Here is a 19,704-nt window from a genome sequence, read left to right on the forward strand (position 1 = left end):
ACTGGATAAAGAGCTGTGTGCGTACTGAGTAGTGTCTAATCAAAAGATATTTTTTTTTAATTTAAGGAAAAAAAAAAAACTTAATTTTTTAAATGATGGCAGAGGCAGGTGAAAAATCAAATACTAATTTTTGTCTATTGTTTGGTTTGATGATTGTAATTGAAGGACTTGTGTTGATTTTATTTATTTAATCTACTTTATTGTTTTTTTTTCTCACAACAGGAGGGAACATGGGTATGTGGATTATGTGTTACATTTTCGTACAAACCTTGTGCAGCAACTTTACAAAATTTCATTACATCATCCTGCAATGCAATACGCGATCTCGCGAAGAAATATATCAACAATGCATGCAAAATCTACGCTTTGACATCTGAGTGCACATGCTCCTGCACACTTTAGAATGCAGGACAAGTTACATGTACATGTAAGCACTCTAGTCAATAAGCCATTTGCGAGTTTTAATAATGTCTGGCACAATGACTTGCTTAGTCACAATGTACCGCTTACATTTGAATTCCTCAGACTATAGAGACAGTTGCTATGTCAAATGGTTCGGGCAAGCTTTTGTATAAGATCCTCCAGACAAGCAAACCCTGGTACCATTGTGCCCTACACATCCATTCAGAGTCCTGTATGGGTGTTCACGTGCTCCTGCGTAACTAAGCAAAAGTTTGCCCTAATCATAGTACATAGCAACTGTCTCGATAGTCTGAGAAATTCAAAGTTAATTGTTATACCTCGGTAACAAATTGTGAAGTACGATTGGTCGAGAACCATTATGTGCCGTGCAACAAATACGCATGTACCATGGCTGCACAGAGCGGCGGGTAACATGATTGATGTTAACCAGTGTACATGTACATCAACTTGATCGTTCCCACTGTTGGTCGATTTCCAGCGCTTAGTACGAAACGGCCCCGGGTTCGAGGGAACAGTGAAGAATGGTTTCTTATTTAAACAACTGTTTGTCTGCTTATCAAACTATGCATACTCCGTCATTATAACGTTTGAAGATGACAACATAAATTTGATAAGAGAAATAATCATGTTACCAAGGTATAACAAAACCATTGTTGCACGCTGTGGTTTGAGTGACTTTTCACCGTGATGTCACGCAAACAAAACACTACAAAGGCCCCCCCCCCTGCCCCGGGTGCCATTTTCCCCTCGGGTGTACAAAACACCAATGGACCCCGTCACAGCGTGCAACAATTGAATAGTGTTAGCTTGTGATGACGCATGTCATTGTACCAGACAACCAGCTGCAGACAACATTCAAAAGTAACATGCAAATGGCTTATTGCACTCTGTGTGTTACCATGGTTACATGAATATGTATAAAGTTAGTTGCACAAGGGTTGTACTTGTGGTCACAGTGTAGAATGGTTTGATGGTGTGTACTAGTGATACCTGTAGCATGACCATGTGTGTTTTACCCACAGTGATTTTACATGATGTCTGGTGTATGAGTTTATGATTTTATTTTTATTATGTTTGTGTAGCCCTTTTAAAACATGATTGTTTGTACCAAAATTTCATTTATAACAAATCCAAAAAGAGCAAAACATATGGATCTTTTTTTACGAATTTGTTTCATGATTTTCTCCAAATTCAAATAGTTATCCTCTATTTTTTAACTTCCATTTCTCACAAATTTAACCCCGATCATCAAAGGGTCAAACAAAATCTATGTGATTTCATAACAACCCCAGTCTTATTGATAGCCTAATAATAGTCGTTTTTCAGTCAAAAAGTGTGCAGACAAAAATGAAAATGAGGAAAGTGTAATACAGCTCTTTTTTCCCGCTCTTTTTTCCCCGTGTAGTAAAATAGAACCATGACTGTGTGACACCTACATGTATGAGTGCCAGATACTTGCGTATGTTTTTTACCCAGTAGGTTTTCTCATGGAGGTACATGTAGAAGTTTTCTGAACCCGAACATCTTGAGTGACTGACTTTTATTTTCCCAACCTCTACAAAAAGTTTATTTCATTCATGTAATTTTGGAAATCTTTACTACACCAATGCTGTTAAACTTCTCAATTGGAGTGATCTCGTTTGTTAGTCATTACATTATTGAAAACAATAAAAAATAAACTGCCACCGTCTTACAAGGAAATCTCTTTCTTTAAATTTGTCCCTTATTTCATGGCATACATGTACCTCACCCTAAACGCAAGTTGAACTCTTCTGTTGACACAAATCATTTAAAATTGTAACACATTTTTAGACCATTTGAAGCCTGATTGTGCACTTCTTGTCATTTTATGCAGCATTGACTTGGTAAAGAATTTTAAAACTACTACATTTTTCTTTCTTTTTTCCCCTTTCTTTATTTCAGTGTTTTATTAGTAATGTTATTTTGTTTTTGTAGTACAAGTGGTAAACCATCAGAGTTTTGTTTTGCCAAACATCAATACATTAAGTTGTTGTTTTCCGTACAAAATGGCACCAAATCATAGAAATTACATGTACGTGTGTATTTAAGTTGTGTATGTTTAGTCTTCTTAACAAGCCGTTTTGTTTGCTTGATAACTTCCCAGGATGAGGTTGATGCAGGAGATGTTGCTGTTGTCATTGATCACTGCTCGTTGCAGGAGGCTAAATACATGCTGGAACACTTCCTACAGCTGACTATCAATAAGGTTTGAGATTAATGCAAACTCCATTGGGTGGAAGGAGGAGAGGGAGCGGCTATCAATGGGGTTCCATTATGTGTAACAGAGCTTGCCTCCCCCTTAATGCTGACCTGCCTAGAGTTTGCACCATTTTACAATATCTCAGCAAAGTCACAAAGTAGCACAACAAATGATCTACTAATAATTCAAATTTTTTATGAATTTTATCTTTAACTCAAATTTTCTTTCAATACTTCAGAGTTTTCAATTAGTTTTCTTGGCATTAGTCACAACCCACTTTCTGATCATTGGTCGAACTCCCCACAGCAGAGGTACTGTCATAGCAACAGGCAAATCTATAAAGTTTTGTAATGTATACTAATCTGCTGCACAGCAGCTAACAGTTGATTGGCTTCTGACTGGCACCACCAAACAAAGATATTGACTATATAGGCCTATCATATTGTTATGTACATGTACATGTATTCTTAACAGTTTAAGAGCTACATGTATGGCAATTTCAATTCTTTCATTGAGTACTTGTAAATTTGCTCATCATAAAATGTTTGCCTTGATAAAAACAGGATTACCAAACAAAATTCCATGTGATTTTTTGGATAAGCAAAATAAAAGCTGAATAAAAGTAACAAGCAATATGCAACAAATGGAAATTTGTTTGGTAATCCTGTTTTTATCAAAATTCATGCTAAGCAAATTTGTATGCTTAGCAGCTCTAAATTGAATCTAATCTAGTCATTTCATTTCCATTGAAACTCAGGGTCAGCACGCATCTCAGAAGGAGTCCCAAGTGAAGGAGTTAGAAGCCAAACTCCACCAGGAGGAGCAGAATAGTTTCCTTCAAGCCCAGCTCCTTCAACACGTCTTATCGGAACAGGAGGAACTAGATGTAGAGTTTGATGGTCTTTATGTCCAACCGGAACCAGAGAGCAGTAGTAGTGCTGAAAGCTCCAGAGCGCCCTCGCCCATCGAAACAAGGTTAGTCACTTTAGTCATCTGGGTCTAATTTTATGACTCTGCTTATTGGGAGCTGAAACTTTTCTTTTACGTTCGGCCAAGAATCAGCACTTTATATTTAAAGACCGTGGACATTATTGGTAATTATCAAAGACCAGTCTTCTCACTTGGTGGATCTCAACATATGCATAAAGTAACAAACCTGTGAAAATTTGAGCTTGATTGGGCGTCGGAGTTGTGAGATAACTATGAAAGAAAAAAACACCCTTGTCACACAAATTGTGTGCTTTTAGATGCTTGATTTCGAGACCTCAAATTCTAAACTTGAGGTCTCAAAATCAAATTTGTGGAAAAATTACTTCTTTCTCGAAAACTATGTTTCTTTAGAGGGAGCCGTTTCTCACAATGTTTTATACTATCAACTTCTCCCCATTGCTTGTTACCAAGTAAGGTTTTATGCTGATAATTATTTTGAGTAATTACAATTACCAATAGTGTCCACTGCCTTTAAGCGTATTTTTCTGGTTAGTGGGGACGTTAAATTGGTGACCTTGAATACTTTGTTATCTTCCTTCAGCCTACGCGCAACATGCCTTCACTATCTCCAAGCAGCCGGCCTTGAACATTTTAAAAGTCTAAACAAATTCAGTAAAAGAATACCAGGCGGAGTCACAGCAAAGTGATAATTAAATAATCTTCACTTTTCCAGCTACATGTAGTACAACTATTTAGCCCTAATCATGTACATCAGATGAAATCCATGAGTCATGAAATTTGGTTACCACATCTTGTTGTCTGGTCATGTTACATGGAAATTGTTCATCTCTTTAATTCGCAAAGAGTTTTTTTTTTAACTGCTCACAAAAGTTTTGTTAAATTATCTTTCTTGACTACCTCGTTTATATCAATTCATTCAGGAAAGAAAATGTTTTTGTTTCTTGATCTAACAAAACAAAATAAAAAAATGATGGTCATTCTCTTTTTTTCTCCTTTATTTCTCAACAAATGTACTTTATTATTTCAAGAAGTGAAGAAATGTTCTATAAACATGTCACATATTTCTTTTAAAGTATTGTTATTGGGATGTGTGTACATGTATGTGTATTTTTACAATACATTTCTTTACAATATTTTAATGTGTGCATGACAGCAATGAATGATGTGTTTATGTAATCAATGTGTGGTCTTTTGGTATTGCATTTACTGAGGTCATATTAAAACAAAAACATTGTAATTTTAAAAAAAACGGACTTTCAAGATTTTTTTTTATAATTTATGAAAAGACAAATTTTGAAATACGATATTTATCTGAGATATTACATTTCGAGATAATTATTCCTATAGTCATGAAAGTAGTCAACAGTTATAATATGACCTCAGGCCACTGGTCTTTTATTGCTGAGTTTTTAATTCATTTTTCCTTTTCTTTCCTTGTTTTTTTTCTGCTTCTTCCTTGGTCCATATTTATTTTCAATTCCTCCCTTTCTTTTGTCTGTTCCTGTCTTATTATTTACTGTCTACTGGTGTGCTTTTCATGCTTGTTATTTTTTTAACTACTTTCATTATTTTCATTCTGTTATTAACGTTCTCTTATTATTTTTGCATTTGTTTGTTTATTCTTTATGACAATTTATGTGTGTTTCCAATGTTTTTCCCTGAAATTCATCTCTTTTTGACGAATGGTCCTGTCTTCAAACCTTGTGCTACAATCTGACTCTTTGGCCTTCATTTATTTGGATGGATTAATAATTTGGATTAATAATTTGTTTTAATAATTTTGATTAATAATCTGGATTATCTTTTGTTAATCCGATTTGAATGTTTCGAACTGCTCAGTTGGTTCTCAGTAATCATCATAGCTTTCCTGGTTTTCTTAATACTTATTTTTCAAGCTCTGAAAATGCTCGTCATTACCAAGAAGTAAATCAATATTTATTTACATTATTTGTTGAGGCTATATTTCAGGGTTAGTACCTGTGCTTGCCATTTCACCCGACCATCAGCTTTTTCAACTCAAGGATCTTCCTTAGCCCTGACCTCATTGGTTGAGACTCAACATGTCTTGATAAGCGTACTCCCATAGTAACTTATACACTGTAGTTTGTGCAGGACCAAATGTTGTAAAATATCTCAATAAAGATTCCCTTAACCTCTTCATTGACCTTTTAAAATTGAGAAATTAATTTAAGCACAAATAAAAAAGTTAATTTAAGTTAATGAAAATACCCTAACTAATTTGTCCTCTTCCCGAGTAAACTGCAAACTGCAGACTGCAATAGCTCTAAAACAGAGAGTTGAACTCTGGCCTCTCTTGTTGTGCCTTGTTATTAAATAGTTAAGATTGGAGCTTTGTTTCTTCATATGAAATTCCTGACCTTGATAGTATTTCACGATTCATATTTAAAATGAAATTGGGATTCCTTTGAACTAGCAAGCAAGACCAGTGCTTGCCATTTCACTCGACCATCGGCTTTTTTAACTGAAGGATCTTCCTAAGCCCTGACCTTATTGGTTGAGACTCAACATGTCTTGATAAGCATATTCACATAGTAACTTATACACTGTAGTTTGTGCTGGACCAAATCTTGTAAAAATACCTCAATAAAGATTCCCTTAACCTCTTCATTGACCTTGCAAAATTGACAAATTAACTTAAGCACAAATAAATAAGTCAATTTACAGGAAAAACATAAATGTTTTTGTCTCGTAATTAAACTAAGATGTTTCTGATTTCACCCCCTAACTGTTCCATTGAGTGTCCTCCTTGCATTATATGGTTTTAAGTGCAATCCAGTTAGTTGATGATTAGTTGATTTTGTTGACTTAGTGGATGATGAATGGATTGGTCTGTAGTTTTTTTTTAAGCATGAGATTTTTTACCAAATAACAAGTGATCAGCCCTTTTCACATTGTATAGAACTATTATCCCCATGGAATACAGCCCTAGGGGAAGGCAATGTGACTTTTGTTTTATCCAAGGGTTGCCCCATCGCACTTTCACAATATGTCCCTATTCCATAGGCTTTGGTTGTATGTTTCAAGAATGCCCAAGACTACTCCAGAGCAGGGTTGGCCATTCCCATTTGCCAAGGCAGACCTTGGGGAAGACCTGGAGTGCGTTTTGGCGACCCCAACCAAAGCCCAACCGTCTCAACAAGACGGTTATCGGTTGGTCTGAGCAGCATCGTCACCGCGCTCAACCGAACACGCGAAAAACGCTCGACCGATGACCAATGTTTCTCGTTGGGGTCGCCAAAACGCACTCCAGGGGTAAAGGGTTCGTAGTGTGAAAAGGCTGGCTGTTATTCCCCAGGGGCAACCCGGGAAATAGAGTAGTGTGAAAAGGGCTTATGGTGTGTTCTTCTCTCAGTTGGATGTATGTTTTTGATGTGTGGATATGGTTTTAGTTGATTAGTTGATGTTGAATGAGTGGATTTCGTAGTGTTGTATCTGCATGACATTTCCACCAATTAACCCATGACAGTGTTTTTACTTTCTTTCCCGGTTATCCCATATTTCGTTGTGCCTGCATGTCGTTCCTGTCTTTGCTGATTTGTGATTGGTGGATGAAGTGCTAGTACCCAGAATGCATTGCAGAATCATGCTAACACTGGTTCGTTACCTCCTTTTGATTGCCTACTACCCACAATTCCTGCTTCTCAAATTCCGGTTCGGACAACAAGGGACAAGGTAAGCTGAGAATTTCAATTCTTTGGTTGATTGGTTTCCTTCATTTTCAGGGGAATATTTCTTGAGAATGTGGGCAGGGCTGCGGTGAACAAGGGCATAAGGGGAAGGGGTGGGGGAAACACCCCAGTACTTTTCCTTGGTTGGCAAATAAAGCCCCAAATCCAGCACATCTAGGATACAAAATGCATCCAGACTAAAACATATGACATTTTCTGTACGGAAACTATTTTTCTAATTGTCATCCTTCCAATGTATCCTTAAGTGGATTGTAAACATGCTATTGAGTGTTGCAGAAAGTGGTAACAGCAATCCGTATTTAAAAAATGGTTTTCATACAAACTAATTTACAAGATGTTTATCAATACATGTATCTTCTTACAAATTGGCTTCCTGAAAGTAGTGACAAATTTTGAAGCGATTGTTTTCGTTAACTTTCATTTCTAATTGCACTAAAGTCTTCCTTTATTTCAAGGAGATCGGATATAAAGATAAATACAAAAATAATAATCTTAGATGGGGCCTGACAAACTTTTTAGAACTTTTGGTTATTTGGTATGAAATTACCCTAAAGTACCCCTTTCTAATCTTCCTACCAGGCAAGACGTCGTACAGCCACCCAAGAAGAGCTTCTGTATGCAGGCACCAAGGACCCCAGTGAACCTACCCCTCTTTTGCCTCTTATGGAGTCTAGTGAACACTCAGGGGATGACTCAAGTCATTCTACAGATACTGTCATCTTACCTCCTCCTCGGCTCACGTCAGCAAGGAGGGAAAAGTAAGTAGTAGTAAATAATATAATACAAAGCATTTATAAGAATAAGAGATGTTAAATTTGCATCGGGGATAAAGAATATTAATTTTGGTTTTTACCCACCGATGTGTGTTAGCACTGTATACTGTGAATAAATTCACAGGCATGTTACTCGGGTGGGATTCAAACCCACGACCCTTTCAACTCTAGAGCAGTGTATTACCAACTAGACTACCTATACATGTATAAGAAGCATTTATAAGGCACTATACAAAGAACAAAGCACCTAACAATGGGAGGGCAACACAATAACAAAAGCAGAACCAAAAGTAGCTATGGTGTAAATGCCATTCCACTTACCCTATGGCTCCATACATGAACAGTTTGAAAACCTGGCATCATCGTCAGACTCACACAAATACAGCTTCTTTCCTCGCACCACATAAGAACATGCACCCTTCTTAACTCACCCAGGCCAAGTTAAGACTTCAGGGTGCATGCTCACTAGAGCATGCCAGTTTTTACTAGACATGTATGTATCTCCAGAAGCCAGTGTTGTGATTTCTCCGGAGGGGGGGGGGGGGGTTTGCCCTAAAAAAAAAATGTTGTCTTAAAGAACTGGGCCCAATGTCATAGAGCTGCTTAAGCAAAAAAATCACTGCTTAGTAAAATCAGAATACCGGTCAATTGTTATGCTAAGTAAACAATAGCTCAATACCAGTCAAAAGCAATGTTAATGGCATGAAATTTGGGCCAGTAACATGTGTAAAATGGGTGAGCTATTTTCGTGCGTAACCGAATTGTTTGCTTAAGCAGCTCAATGAAATTGGCCCCTGGAGATGTAACCATATAATATCGCACCAGATTGCAGAGTAGGGCGTATAATAAATTCTGATAGTAATGTTAATAGGTTGGCTTCATGTTTGCAAGTTTTTCAGAGAAACACGATTCAATGTTGTCTTATGTTATTGTTTGTTTTTCAGACCTGGTCAGCGTCTTGATACTTCATCTCCGTTACTCAGAAGGAAGCTTCATAACCTTCTTGCTCCTCAACCACTCACTCACTCATCTCCTATCGCCTCAGTGTAAGTTACATTAGAAAGTTTCAGAGAACTGGGACTTATTTTATAAAACCTTTAAAGGCACTGGACACTATTGGTAATTACTCCAAACAATTGTTAGCATAAAAACATACTTGGTAACAAGCAATGGAGAGCTGTTAGTAATATAAAACATTGTAGTAACATAGTTTTTCGAGAAAGAAGTAATTTTCCATGAGTTTAATTTCGAGACCTCAGATTTAGATTTGAGGTCCCGAAATCAAGCATCTGAAAGCACACAAGTTCATGTGACAAGGGTGTTTTTTCTCTCATTATTATCTCGCAACAAAGTCATCTTGATTTTACTCCATTGCAACTCATTGTAACCAAACTGAGGCTGGTCGAAATAGTGTAATAGTCTGGTGCCAAGCGCAATGAATGTTAGCATTCATTACTGTTATTGGAAACAGGGAGCATTACCAAGATGGTGACCGCATGATAAAGGTCTATACTCATCATATATATTTTATTTTGTTTGCCATGCGCAGTGAGCATACTCCAGACCCCTCACCTCCAAGCTCACCACCTCCCAATAAAGCCAGAAGTGACAACGTATTTTCTCGTCTTACTCAGAACAACTCACCAGCTGCTTCACGTAATGGAAGGTTCGTATTTCTCACTTTTAAAATCCTACTTATCTTTATTTTTGTTGTTACTTGATTTCTGGTAATGAAACCAAGAATGCCTGAAACAAGAAGAAGTTAGTTGATGTAGCTCCGCGCCTGAGGAAACTTGTAAACGAGGGTGTTTGCTATTACCAGAAGCACTGGGGTTTAAGTCCCTACTCTTGAAGTGTTTCCTAGAATATAAATAATCTTTTTCAGTCAACACTTCTGTTGACTCATTAATTTTTACCAAACTAATGATCGGGAATCAACAAAGACGACTTCTGGAATCTAAGAAGTAGACTTGTCATTACTTATCTCGTAAACTTGACTCTTTTAACCTAAGACATAGTATTGAGAGTCCCCCAGCCGTGACACTTGTAACCTTAAGCAAGACACTTAACCAATGCTTCATCTGTGGTGCTCTTATCGAAATAACATCTTTCTGAAAGTTTGTATGTACTCAGCGCCTTGGGTACAGTAGAATACATGTACGTGTGCTGTGACTTCAGTATTATTAACATTATTTCCAGCATGTTATCGTTATAGCTCATAACGAACATTTCTCAGTTCTTGTCATGTTACTATACTGTTCACAATGGTTATTTGCTTTTTAAACTCTAGTAAACAAACTGAGGAAGATGATGGGTAGGTTGATCTCATTCTTGATATTTTTCCTTCCAGATGTTGTTTGTCTTTGCTTTCTCATTGATTTTATCTTTTGTATAACTTGTAATTGTCTGTATACTAGTACATGCTGTGAATAGTCACTGCTTTCGATATAGTGCAGTGTTATTTGTTGATGTACGTGCATTCAAGATACATATACAGTGCAGTGTTATTTGTTGATGTACATGCATTCAAGATACAGTGTAGAGTTATTTGTTGATGTACATGTACATGCATTCAAGATACAGTGTAGAGTTATTTGTTGATATACATGTACATGCATTCAAGATACAGTGTAGAGTTATTTGTTGATATACATGTACATGCATTCAAGATACAGTGTAGAGTTATTTGTTGATATACATGTACATGCATTCAAGATACAGTGTAGAGTTATTTGTTGATATACATGTACATGCATTCAAGATACAGTGTAGAGTTATTTGTTGATGTACATGTACATGCATTCAAGATACAGTGTAGAGTTATTTGTTGATATACATGTACATGCATTCAAGATACAGTGTAGAGTTATTTGTTGATATACATGTACATGCATTCAAGATACAGTGTAGAGTTATTTGTTGATATACATGTACATGCATTCAAGATACAGTGTAGAGTTATTTGTTGATATACATGTACATGCATTCAAGATACAGTGTAGAGTTATTTGTTGATATACATGTACATGCATTCAAGATACAGTGTAGAGTTATTTGTTGATGTACATGCATTCAAGATACAGTGTAGAGTTATTTGTTGATATACATGCATTCAAGATATAGTGTAGATTTATTTGTTAATGTACGTGCATTCAAGATATGGTGTAGAGTTATTTGTTGATGTACGTGCAGTCAAGATATGGTGTAGAGTTTTTTGTTGATGTATGTGCAGTCAACTATTAATATAATAGCCACTAGACCACTGCACAAAAACCCAATAATTTCAGATGGTTTAAAGGTTTGTCCTTTTTGTGGTGTTCTCTTTTCTTTTTGCATGTTTATATATTTATTCGTTTTTTTCTGTATATTTGTCTTCAGTCCTGAAATTATACGGTAGCTTTGCCGTTTATTTAGTACCCAAGTTTTGTTTTTGTTGAAGTTTCTATTGCAAATTCTAAAATGCTGCACTCTTCGAAAATAAAATCAGGTCTACCAATGTATGTACTTTGATATTTTGCTTGAGGCGCAAATTACTACATGAATGCATGACTTGTAGACATTGCCTTGTAAAACTAGGTACTAAGTAACAACCAACCACTCTCTACTCTGCCAGATGGGCACATTTCTACACAAAAATCTACACAAAAACCTGCTACATGTAGATGTGCTGCTCGGTATGGGGCATGGTAGATTTGTGGACAAGTTGTTAAATGTCTGTCGCAGTGATATCGTTCTGACTCTCCCCGCAGTTCCCGCGGTATTCTCGCAAGACTGCTGGCCCCGCGAGACATACTGCTCTCATGACTACGGTCCCATTTAAAGTAGAAGTCGGCAACCAGCAGTTTGCGCGAGAGCTGTGATCTTGCGAGAACACTGCCACAACTGGACTTTCTCTCCGCGTTGGACCATTAACGACTTGTCCACTAATCTAGGGGCATGGTGGTACCACCCTCCATCGTATCTTCATTGCTTACTTGAATCTCAGGAATTCTTTAGAGGATTTTAGAAGTGGGAACTTCTGTGCAAGAGGAAAATAGGGCAGTAGGACTGTCAAAAGTGGCTGCCACAAGTAGAAATGAGAAACGGGCACTAAGCTACATAAAAAAAAGCTTTAAGATCTTAAATCCTACTTTGTAAATGGTTCCTCTTAAGGTGATCCCTCTGCTGCCGCTTATCTAGACTTGTGGTAGTCGTTGTATGTTTGAATAGACCCTTCCCATAAAATATGTAAATTGCACAAGTAGAGTGGCTGCCACAAGTAGAAATGAGAAACGGGCACTAAGCTACATAAAAAAAAGCTTTAAGATCTTAAATCCTACTTTGTAAATGGTTCCTCTTAAGGTGATCCCTCTGCTGCCGCTTATCTAGACTTGTGGTAGTCGTTGTATGTTTGAATAGACCCTTCCCATGAAATATGTAAATTGCACATAGCGCGTGCGCACTAACGTTTTGGTTGGCAAAATGAGGGAACATCGCGCTGTTTTGTACACGGCTAATGGGTGCGTGACGCAGATGCGATTGCGCGTCTGCTTAGTGCACAACTCTACGGCGTTTGCCAACCAACAGGGTCTGTATGCATGCGTGAATGTGATTAGCATATTTCATGGGAAGGGTCCATTGCATGCTCCCCTGAACAGACAGCGTTCTTAGTTTGACCGAACCGGTCTAACTTTCAAGGTAGTCATACATGTATAAGTTGTTCCCTTTGCATTCAAAGAGCACAGAGTTCAACCTGATACGGTTCATCTTTGGTTTTAAGAGGTAAAACGCGACCCCGCTTCTCTACCATTCGGTGTTTACAGAATGATTACGGAGGTCAATGGGTCGTCTGTTGTGAGTTAAACCAGATGTGGTCTTTTTTTATTCTGTCCACACACAGTGTTAAAAGATAAACTCGAAGTGGTCTAAAGATAAACCCCCTCCCTGGACGGTTTATCTTTTATGGGTTGACTCGATTCGGCCTAAGTTTAGTACCATTCAGACACACAGAGTTGAACTCGATCAGGTTGAACGATGAGTTAAACCGACTTTAGTACTGTGTCTGAGGGACCTCAAAGATATTGACAAAATATGGGTACTGCCAACAAAGGGCTGGATGCCTGAGTTAATAGAGCTCAGGTACACTGATCCAGAGTTTGCAGGGTCAAGTCCCGCTCTAGTGAATTCTTCTTCGTTTGACCTAAACTAAACTTATTTTGCTTTGTGTATTACAGAGGGATAATCAACCCAGTTGCCCTCAAACCTCAAGGCAAGCAGCCACTGGTGTGTTCCTATACAGCAGAAGGTCACACTAAAGCTGTACTATCAGTACAAGCTACAGATGAACTCTTATTCAGTGGTTCTAAAGGTGAGACTATAAGTAATATTATTAATAATAATCAACCTAGTGGCCCTCAAACCTCAAGGCAAGCAGCCACTGGTGTGTTCCTATACAGCAGAAGGTCACACTAAAGCTGTATTATCAGTACAAGCTACAGATGAACTCTTATTCAGTGGTTCTAAAGGTGAGACTATAAGTAATATTATTAATAATAATCAACCTAGTGGCCCTCAAACCTCAAGGCAAGCAGCCACTGGTTTGTTCCTATACAGCAGAAGGTCACACTAAAGCTGTACTATCAGTACAAGCTACAGATGAACTCTTATTCAGTGGTTCTAAAGGTGAGACTATAAGTAATATTATTAATAATAATCAACCTAGTGGCCCTCAAACCTCAAGGCAAGCAGCCACTGGTTTGTTCCTATACAGCAGCAGGTCACACTAAAGCTGTACTATCAGTACAAGCTACAGATGAACTCTTATTCAGTGGTTCTAAAGGTGAGACTATAGACTGTGCAAGTCTTGCTTGTTTCAGAACAGGAAAACACATCAAATGAAGAACATGTTTTTTATTTCTGAAATAAAATGTTAGTATTTAATTAATAAGAATTCTGAACATAAAAATACTCATTACAATATTTATAAAATGAGTTTTAGCGTTTATGTTGAATTCACAAACAATTTGACAATTATTATTGAAACAAAGTTTATACATTGGCTAAGGAAGTTTTTTTCTTCTTTTTAGATAACCAATTTGTAAATCTATGTTCGATTTTGTCTCAGCAGTAAAATCTGTTAAATACGCAGGCATGGGATGGCGGCACATGTGAAAATGTAGCATGTGCCTCAGACCAAAATTAGCAGTTGCCGTAGACCAGGGAAATGCTTTTCATCGAGCGCAACCAAGAAAAGCATTTACATATGTTTCGTAGTTAGCAAGTAACTAAATTCTCTTTTTTTTTTATATTTATTATTATTTTTTTTTGCCAGCAATAACATAATAATTTCCTTTGTCATAAACTAGTTCAACAAGAATAGTTGATAGTTTTTTCAAATCTACCATAATTTCCTTTACAGATCGCTCAGTGAAAGTTTGGAAACTTGAGACTGGTCAAGAACTGACGACCCTTGCTGGTCATCCTAATAATGTAGGGACTGTTCGATACAGTGAGAAGCTTGGTTTAGTATTCAGTGTATCCACGGCGTATATCAGAGTATGGGATATCAGGGAACCTGCAAAGTGTATCAAAACATTAAGGTAGGTCTAGTAAAAATTATATAAACATTCTCATATAACATTGGTTTTACCCTTGCACCAATGTGTGTAAGCACTGTAAAATCAGTACCTTCCTGATTTCTTTGAACAAATTCACATGCGTATTACTCAGCTTGGATTTTTGTGTTGCGTAAAGGAACGTTACAGAATTGGAAAGAAACAAAAATCGTGAAGATCACAGATTTACATAAAACTTACACCGTCAAATGCTAATGATATTCTACATACTGCGGAGTAGATTGTTTGGGTGTTCGAGAAACTTCTCAGTTCTGAAAAGAACTGTCCCGCTCTTTAACTATTACCCCGGGCGGATGACATAGAAAATAGACTGGGACTACTCCTTAAGGCGCCTTGTCAAAACCTTGTTGTAATACATGAACTTGTTCAAATAAAAACAGTTCAACCGCGTCAGAACTTAGGAAATTCTTTCTCGTTTTGATTTTAGTCTTGTGCGATCTTCTGGTTCAGTAAAAAGTTTGAGCTACAAACCCTGTGTATTTTTCTCAAAATTTTAAGCCGTGCGTAAAGTGGTGATCATCTATCGGAGTATTTACCAATATGATCATACCTTAAACTCCATGTGGATGTTATTAATACAATGATATTTACCCACAGTTCATCTGGCCATGTATTAGACAGTAGCGCTGGTAGTAGTCTATACCGCAGCGCTGCATTACCAACTGGAGAATCTCAGATCAATGATATCGCTGTCAATGATACCGGAACCAGACTATATTTACCAATCTATGACCCTGTCTTTAACTCCATATTGTGTTTTACCATGACTTCATTTACCCACAGTTCATCTGGCCATGTATTAGACAGTAGCGCTGGTAGTAGTCTCTATCGCAGCGCTGCATTACCAACTGGAGAATCTCAGATCAATGATATCGCTATCAATGATACCGGAACCAGACTATATTTACCAATCTATGACCTTGTCTTTAACTCCAAATTGTGTTTTACCATGACATCATTTACCCACAGTTCATCTGGCCATGTATTAGACAGTAGCGCTGGTAGTAGTCTCTACCGCAGCGCTGCATTACCAACTGGAGAATCACAGATCAATGATATCGCTGTCAACGATACCGGAACCAGACTATATGCAGCTGCAGGGAACATCATAAGAGTCTGGTCGCTTAACAAGTGAGTTTCATAAGAAACAGTTCTTATAATAAGTGGTCCCAGAGGACTCATTATTTTTTTCTTCAGGGCCCAATTGCATATAGTATGTTAGCACAAAACACATGCTAAGCATAGAAAAGTATTGCTCAACAGAAACTGATACTAGCCAAAAAGTCCATAAAGTTAACATCGTTGTGACTGGTGCCCCTCACAGATTTTGCTTAGCACAGAAAATGGTTAGGCAGTGTTTTGTACATTGTCGTGACTGGTGCCCCACCCAGTTTTTGCTAAGCAGTATTTTCTGCTTAACAGCAATATGAAATTGTTATTATTAATTGGTCCCAGGTATGCATTTTTGTTGTTTAGAATTAAAAGACCCAATTCACATCATAAGAATATGTTTGCTAAGCAAGCAAGTGTACTATTACTCAGTTCTTATACTACAAATACAATGTACATGAACGAATTATTACTACCATAAACCAGGCGAAATAACAAGAGGGACCCACAGCAATTACAGTGGTGTCCTTGGCTTTTGCTCTGGCGCCTTAACATTTTACTCACAGAAGTGCCCCTTTCCAGAGTGAAGTTAAATACCTGTTATGTATTTATATTATGTATTGCAGTTTTCAAGCGATTTGTAAATTGTTTGGTGGACCGTCAGCGGCTATTATGTGTGTTGTGGTTGACACTCAGGAGGATTGTGATTACGTGTATGCTGGATCAAAAGACCACTACATCAAGGCAAGTAGTAAACCAAACCTCAAAATTATTATTATTTTCTTGCCCATTACGGGAAACATCCATTTTATCTGAGAATTTACACCTATTAATTGATTGATTGATTAATTGATTAATTGATTGTTTTTACTTTTTAAAACAAGCAGTTTATTCATTTACAAACATACAGAGTTTACAAAAACAGAGAAATTTTAAAATCGATTTTAATATTAAAAAAATATCTGCATTTGATTGATTAATTGATTGACTATCTTGTATGATAACTCAACAGGTGTTTGAAGTGCCAAGTGGTGCTACTGGCTGTTTAACGGCAAAGCATAATCTAGACCCTCCGCATTATGATGGGATACAATCCATCGCTATTCATAAACAACTTCTCTTCAGTGGATCAAGAGATGCTTGTATTAAGAAATGGGATCTGGAAAAGAAACAACAACTCAAGGTATTTCAGTTCATTTCATTTTGTTTTGTTTGGTGCAAAGTCTGAATAGCCAGATCTTACACCCGTTTCAGACAGACGCACCAGAGTCGTGCCAAATCAAATAGATTAGGAGCGACTCTAGGTCGACCCAAATAAATTTTTGTTTCAGAAATAACATTTACATTGGTCCGGCTCATGACAAGATCGATGTCTGAAGCCAAGACGCTCCAGAGTCGTTGCGAACGATTGCAAGGGTCGATTTTGTTACATCTAGCGCGTCCAGCTGCTCCTAACTGTTTCAGACGTCGAACTTTTCATGTACTTACATGTAATTCAGAGTTTGGTTAGGCGCGACTCATGAGCGGTCTAAGACGGGTGTTAGAGGTAAAATGAAGACGCAACAATGGCAGATGCACGTCTACGTACGCTCGATGTGCAGGATCGACCAATGAGCGACCTTCCTTTGACCTGTACATTGTAGGTGAGGGCGCTCTACTCAAATGACGTAATGTGCATAAGGTCTATTATAAAAGCACCAGGAAGGAGTCATGGGATGTCGCGCAGGTTAGTTGACAAAGCATATGAGTATCTGCTGGCTGGCAAGCTAACTATGCTACTGAATGTTGCTAACCATCCGCTTCATGATGCGCTTGCCGGCCAGTTGATCCCTAGGTCTGGTCGTATGCGAGTGCCATATTCTGCGACAAACCACTACTCATTCCCACTTATCCCTCGTAACACGCCACAGTCTCACTTAAAAATGACCATAAATTATATCACCCAGTCACCAGGTATTTTCTTTTCATATTTTAAATTTGTTGTTGTCTTGTTATTGTATTATTTAGCCCTTGAACTGGTTTAATAATTCAATTTGTTTACCATAGGCAAGCATTTGAATTACCCGTTTTGGGATGTAAGATTAATTGAATTGAATGAATCCAAGGCACAGTGAATTTCTCTTAATTTTGATTGCTACTGTAACATTCGTGCCAATCAGCCAGTAGAGGGCCCAGCACGGCTCCGCGGTGGAGCTAGTTGCTGGTGGGGCCCCCCTGCTGGAAGATTGGGAAACCCGCTCGCCTGGAGATGTTTTCCTATGGCTAGACCTGTGGATTTGTAAGGATTGGACGTCTGGAATAAAACGGCCAGGAATTCAAGCAGAGATTCTGGTTTTTAGTGTGTTTCATTGCTCCGTTTTGTTGTGGTGATTGACACAGGATTTGTGTGTTACAATATTTATTATGCAATTTTGCATCTGGACAATCCTTGATGTATGACGTTTCTTACTTAGTAATGTACACGCCTGTATGTTGAATGTTTTTGGCCGAATAAATATATTAATAATAGCAATAATTGTTACCCTCTCTGACCATACACTGCGCTACCTCTTCTCCAGACTATCAACAGTGCACACAAGGACTGGATCTGTGCATTAGACTTCTTGCCAGGACGTGATTGCTTACTTAGCGGCTGCCGTGGAGGCTACTTGAAGTTATGGCATTTATGGGACTGCTCACTTATTGGAGAAATGAAAGCACATACAAGTCCGATCAACTCTATTGCTACTAATAAGACGCATGTGTTTACAGCATCAAGGTAAGTCTAGTTTGGATTCACATATATTGCACAGAAAACTTTCATATTCTCAAACCAGTTAAAGACACTGGACACTATATGTAATTGTCAAAGACCAGTCTTCTCACTGGGTGTATCTCAACATATGCATAAAATAACAAACCTGTGAAAATTTGAGCTCAATTGGTCATTGAAGTTGCGAGAAAATATGAAAGAAAAAACACGCTTGTCACATACATTGTGTGCTTTCAGATGCTTTCAGATGCTTGATTTCGAGACCTCAATATCTAATTCTAAATCCTAAAAATAAAAATCTTGGAAAATTACTTCTTTCTTGAAAACTACATGTACATACGTCACTTCAGAGGGAGCCGTTTCTCACAACTTTGTATACTATCAACAGCTCTCCATTACTTGTTACCAAGTAAGATTTTATGCTTGTAACTATTTTGAGTAATTACCAATAGTGTCCATTGCCTTAAACATTGATAGTAGTAATAACTATAGGCATTCATGTTTTGCGACATCACTGAAACAAGGTGTTATTGTTGCTGATCATTGAATTGAATCTTATTACAGCATCGCGGTAAGTCCATTGTAGTTGGTTTATGATGACCAACTTTGATTCCACTTTTGCACAGAAAAATTTGCATATCCTCACAACAGTTACCAGTATATTAGATAAGTAATAACAATAACTAGACATTCAGTTTCTGCGACATCACAAAAACAAGATGTTAATGTTTCTGATTCTTGTGTTGAATCTTAGGCCTATTATTCATGACCAGACCTGAAGGTCAAGTCTTATTATTCCAGAATCAAAAACTTTAAATATCAACTTGAAGTCAAGGTCAATTTATTGTCAAATCTGTGTGATACAAAGCTTTTAACAATTCAAAATTTTCCCTCTTTACAAATATGAATGCTAATTCAAATATTCCCATTTTTCCCCTTTACTTTTATGTTAAAAATAACACTTATCTTTTGGCAATTTTATCTGAAAATTATCAATATTTCAATAACTTTATTCGCAAAATGCAAAACTAAATATCAATCAACTCTAATAAAATGGTATCATAAACATTTAATTTGCAACTATTTACTCAATTTAATGTACTAATTTTCACTATTATTGTGTAAACATTTATGCTGCATGCCATTTTGT

The 19,704-nt window shown here is 37.4% G+C and overlaps 1 protein-coding gene across 1 annotated transcript in view; it reads left to right on the forward strand.

Annotated features, from left to right (window-relative positions):
* LOC139943018 (kinesin-like protein KIF21A) overlaps positions 1 to 19,704 on the forward strand; it is a 54,479-nt gene that overhangs the window by 33,795 nt on the left and 980 nt on the right. The window contains exons 21-33 of the mRNA XM_071939832.1: positions 2,549 to 2,650; positions 3,402 to 3,619; positions 7,171 to 7,288; positions 7,885 to 8,063; positions 9,023 to 9,124; positions 9,628 to 9,744; positions 10,369 to 10,392; positions 13,292 to 13,425; positions 14,476 to 14,656; positions 15,662 to 15,823; positions 16,429 to 16,546; positions 16,815 to 16,985; positions 18,361 to 18,560. Coding sequence (XP_071795933.1) covers positions 2,549 to 2,650; positions 3,402 to 3,619; positions 7,171 to 7,288; positions 7,885 to 8,063; positions 9,023 to 9,124; positions 9,628 to 9,744; positions 10,369 to 10,392; positions 13,292 to 13,425; positions 14,476 to 14,656; positions 15,662 to 15,823; positions 16,429 to 16,546; positions 16,815 to 16,985; positions 18,361 to 18,560 — 1,826 coding nt within the window. The remainder of the gene's footprint in view (positions 1 to 2,548; positions 2,651 to 3,401; positions 3,620 to 7,170; positions 7,289 to 7,884; positions 8,064 to 9,022; positions 9,125 to 9,627; positions 9,745 to 10,368; positions 10,393 to 13,291; positions 13,426 to 14,475; positions 14,657 to 15,661; positions 15,824 to 16,428; positions 16,547 to 16,814; positions 16,986 to 18,360; positions 18,561 to 19,704) is intronic.

This window comes from Asterias amurensis, chromosome 10 (genome assembly GCF_032118995.1).
Source record: "Asterias amurensis chromosome 10, ASM3211899v1".
NCBI classification, from domain to species: Eukaryota; Metazoa; Echinodermata; class Asteroidea; order Forcipulatida; family Asteriidae; genus Asterias; species Asterias amurensis.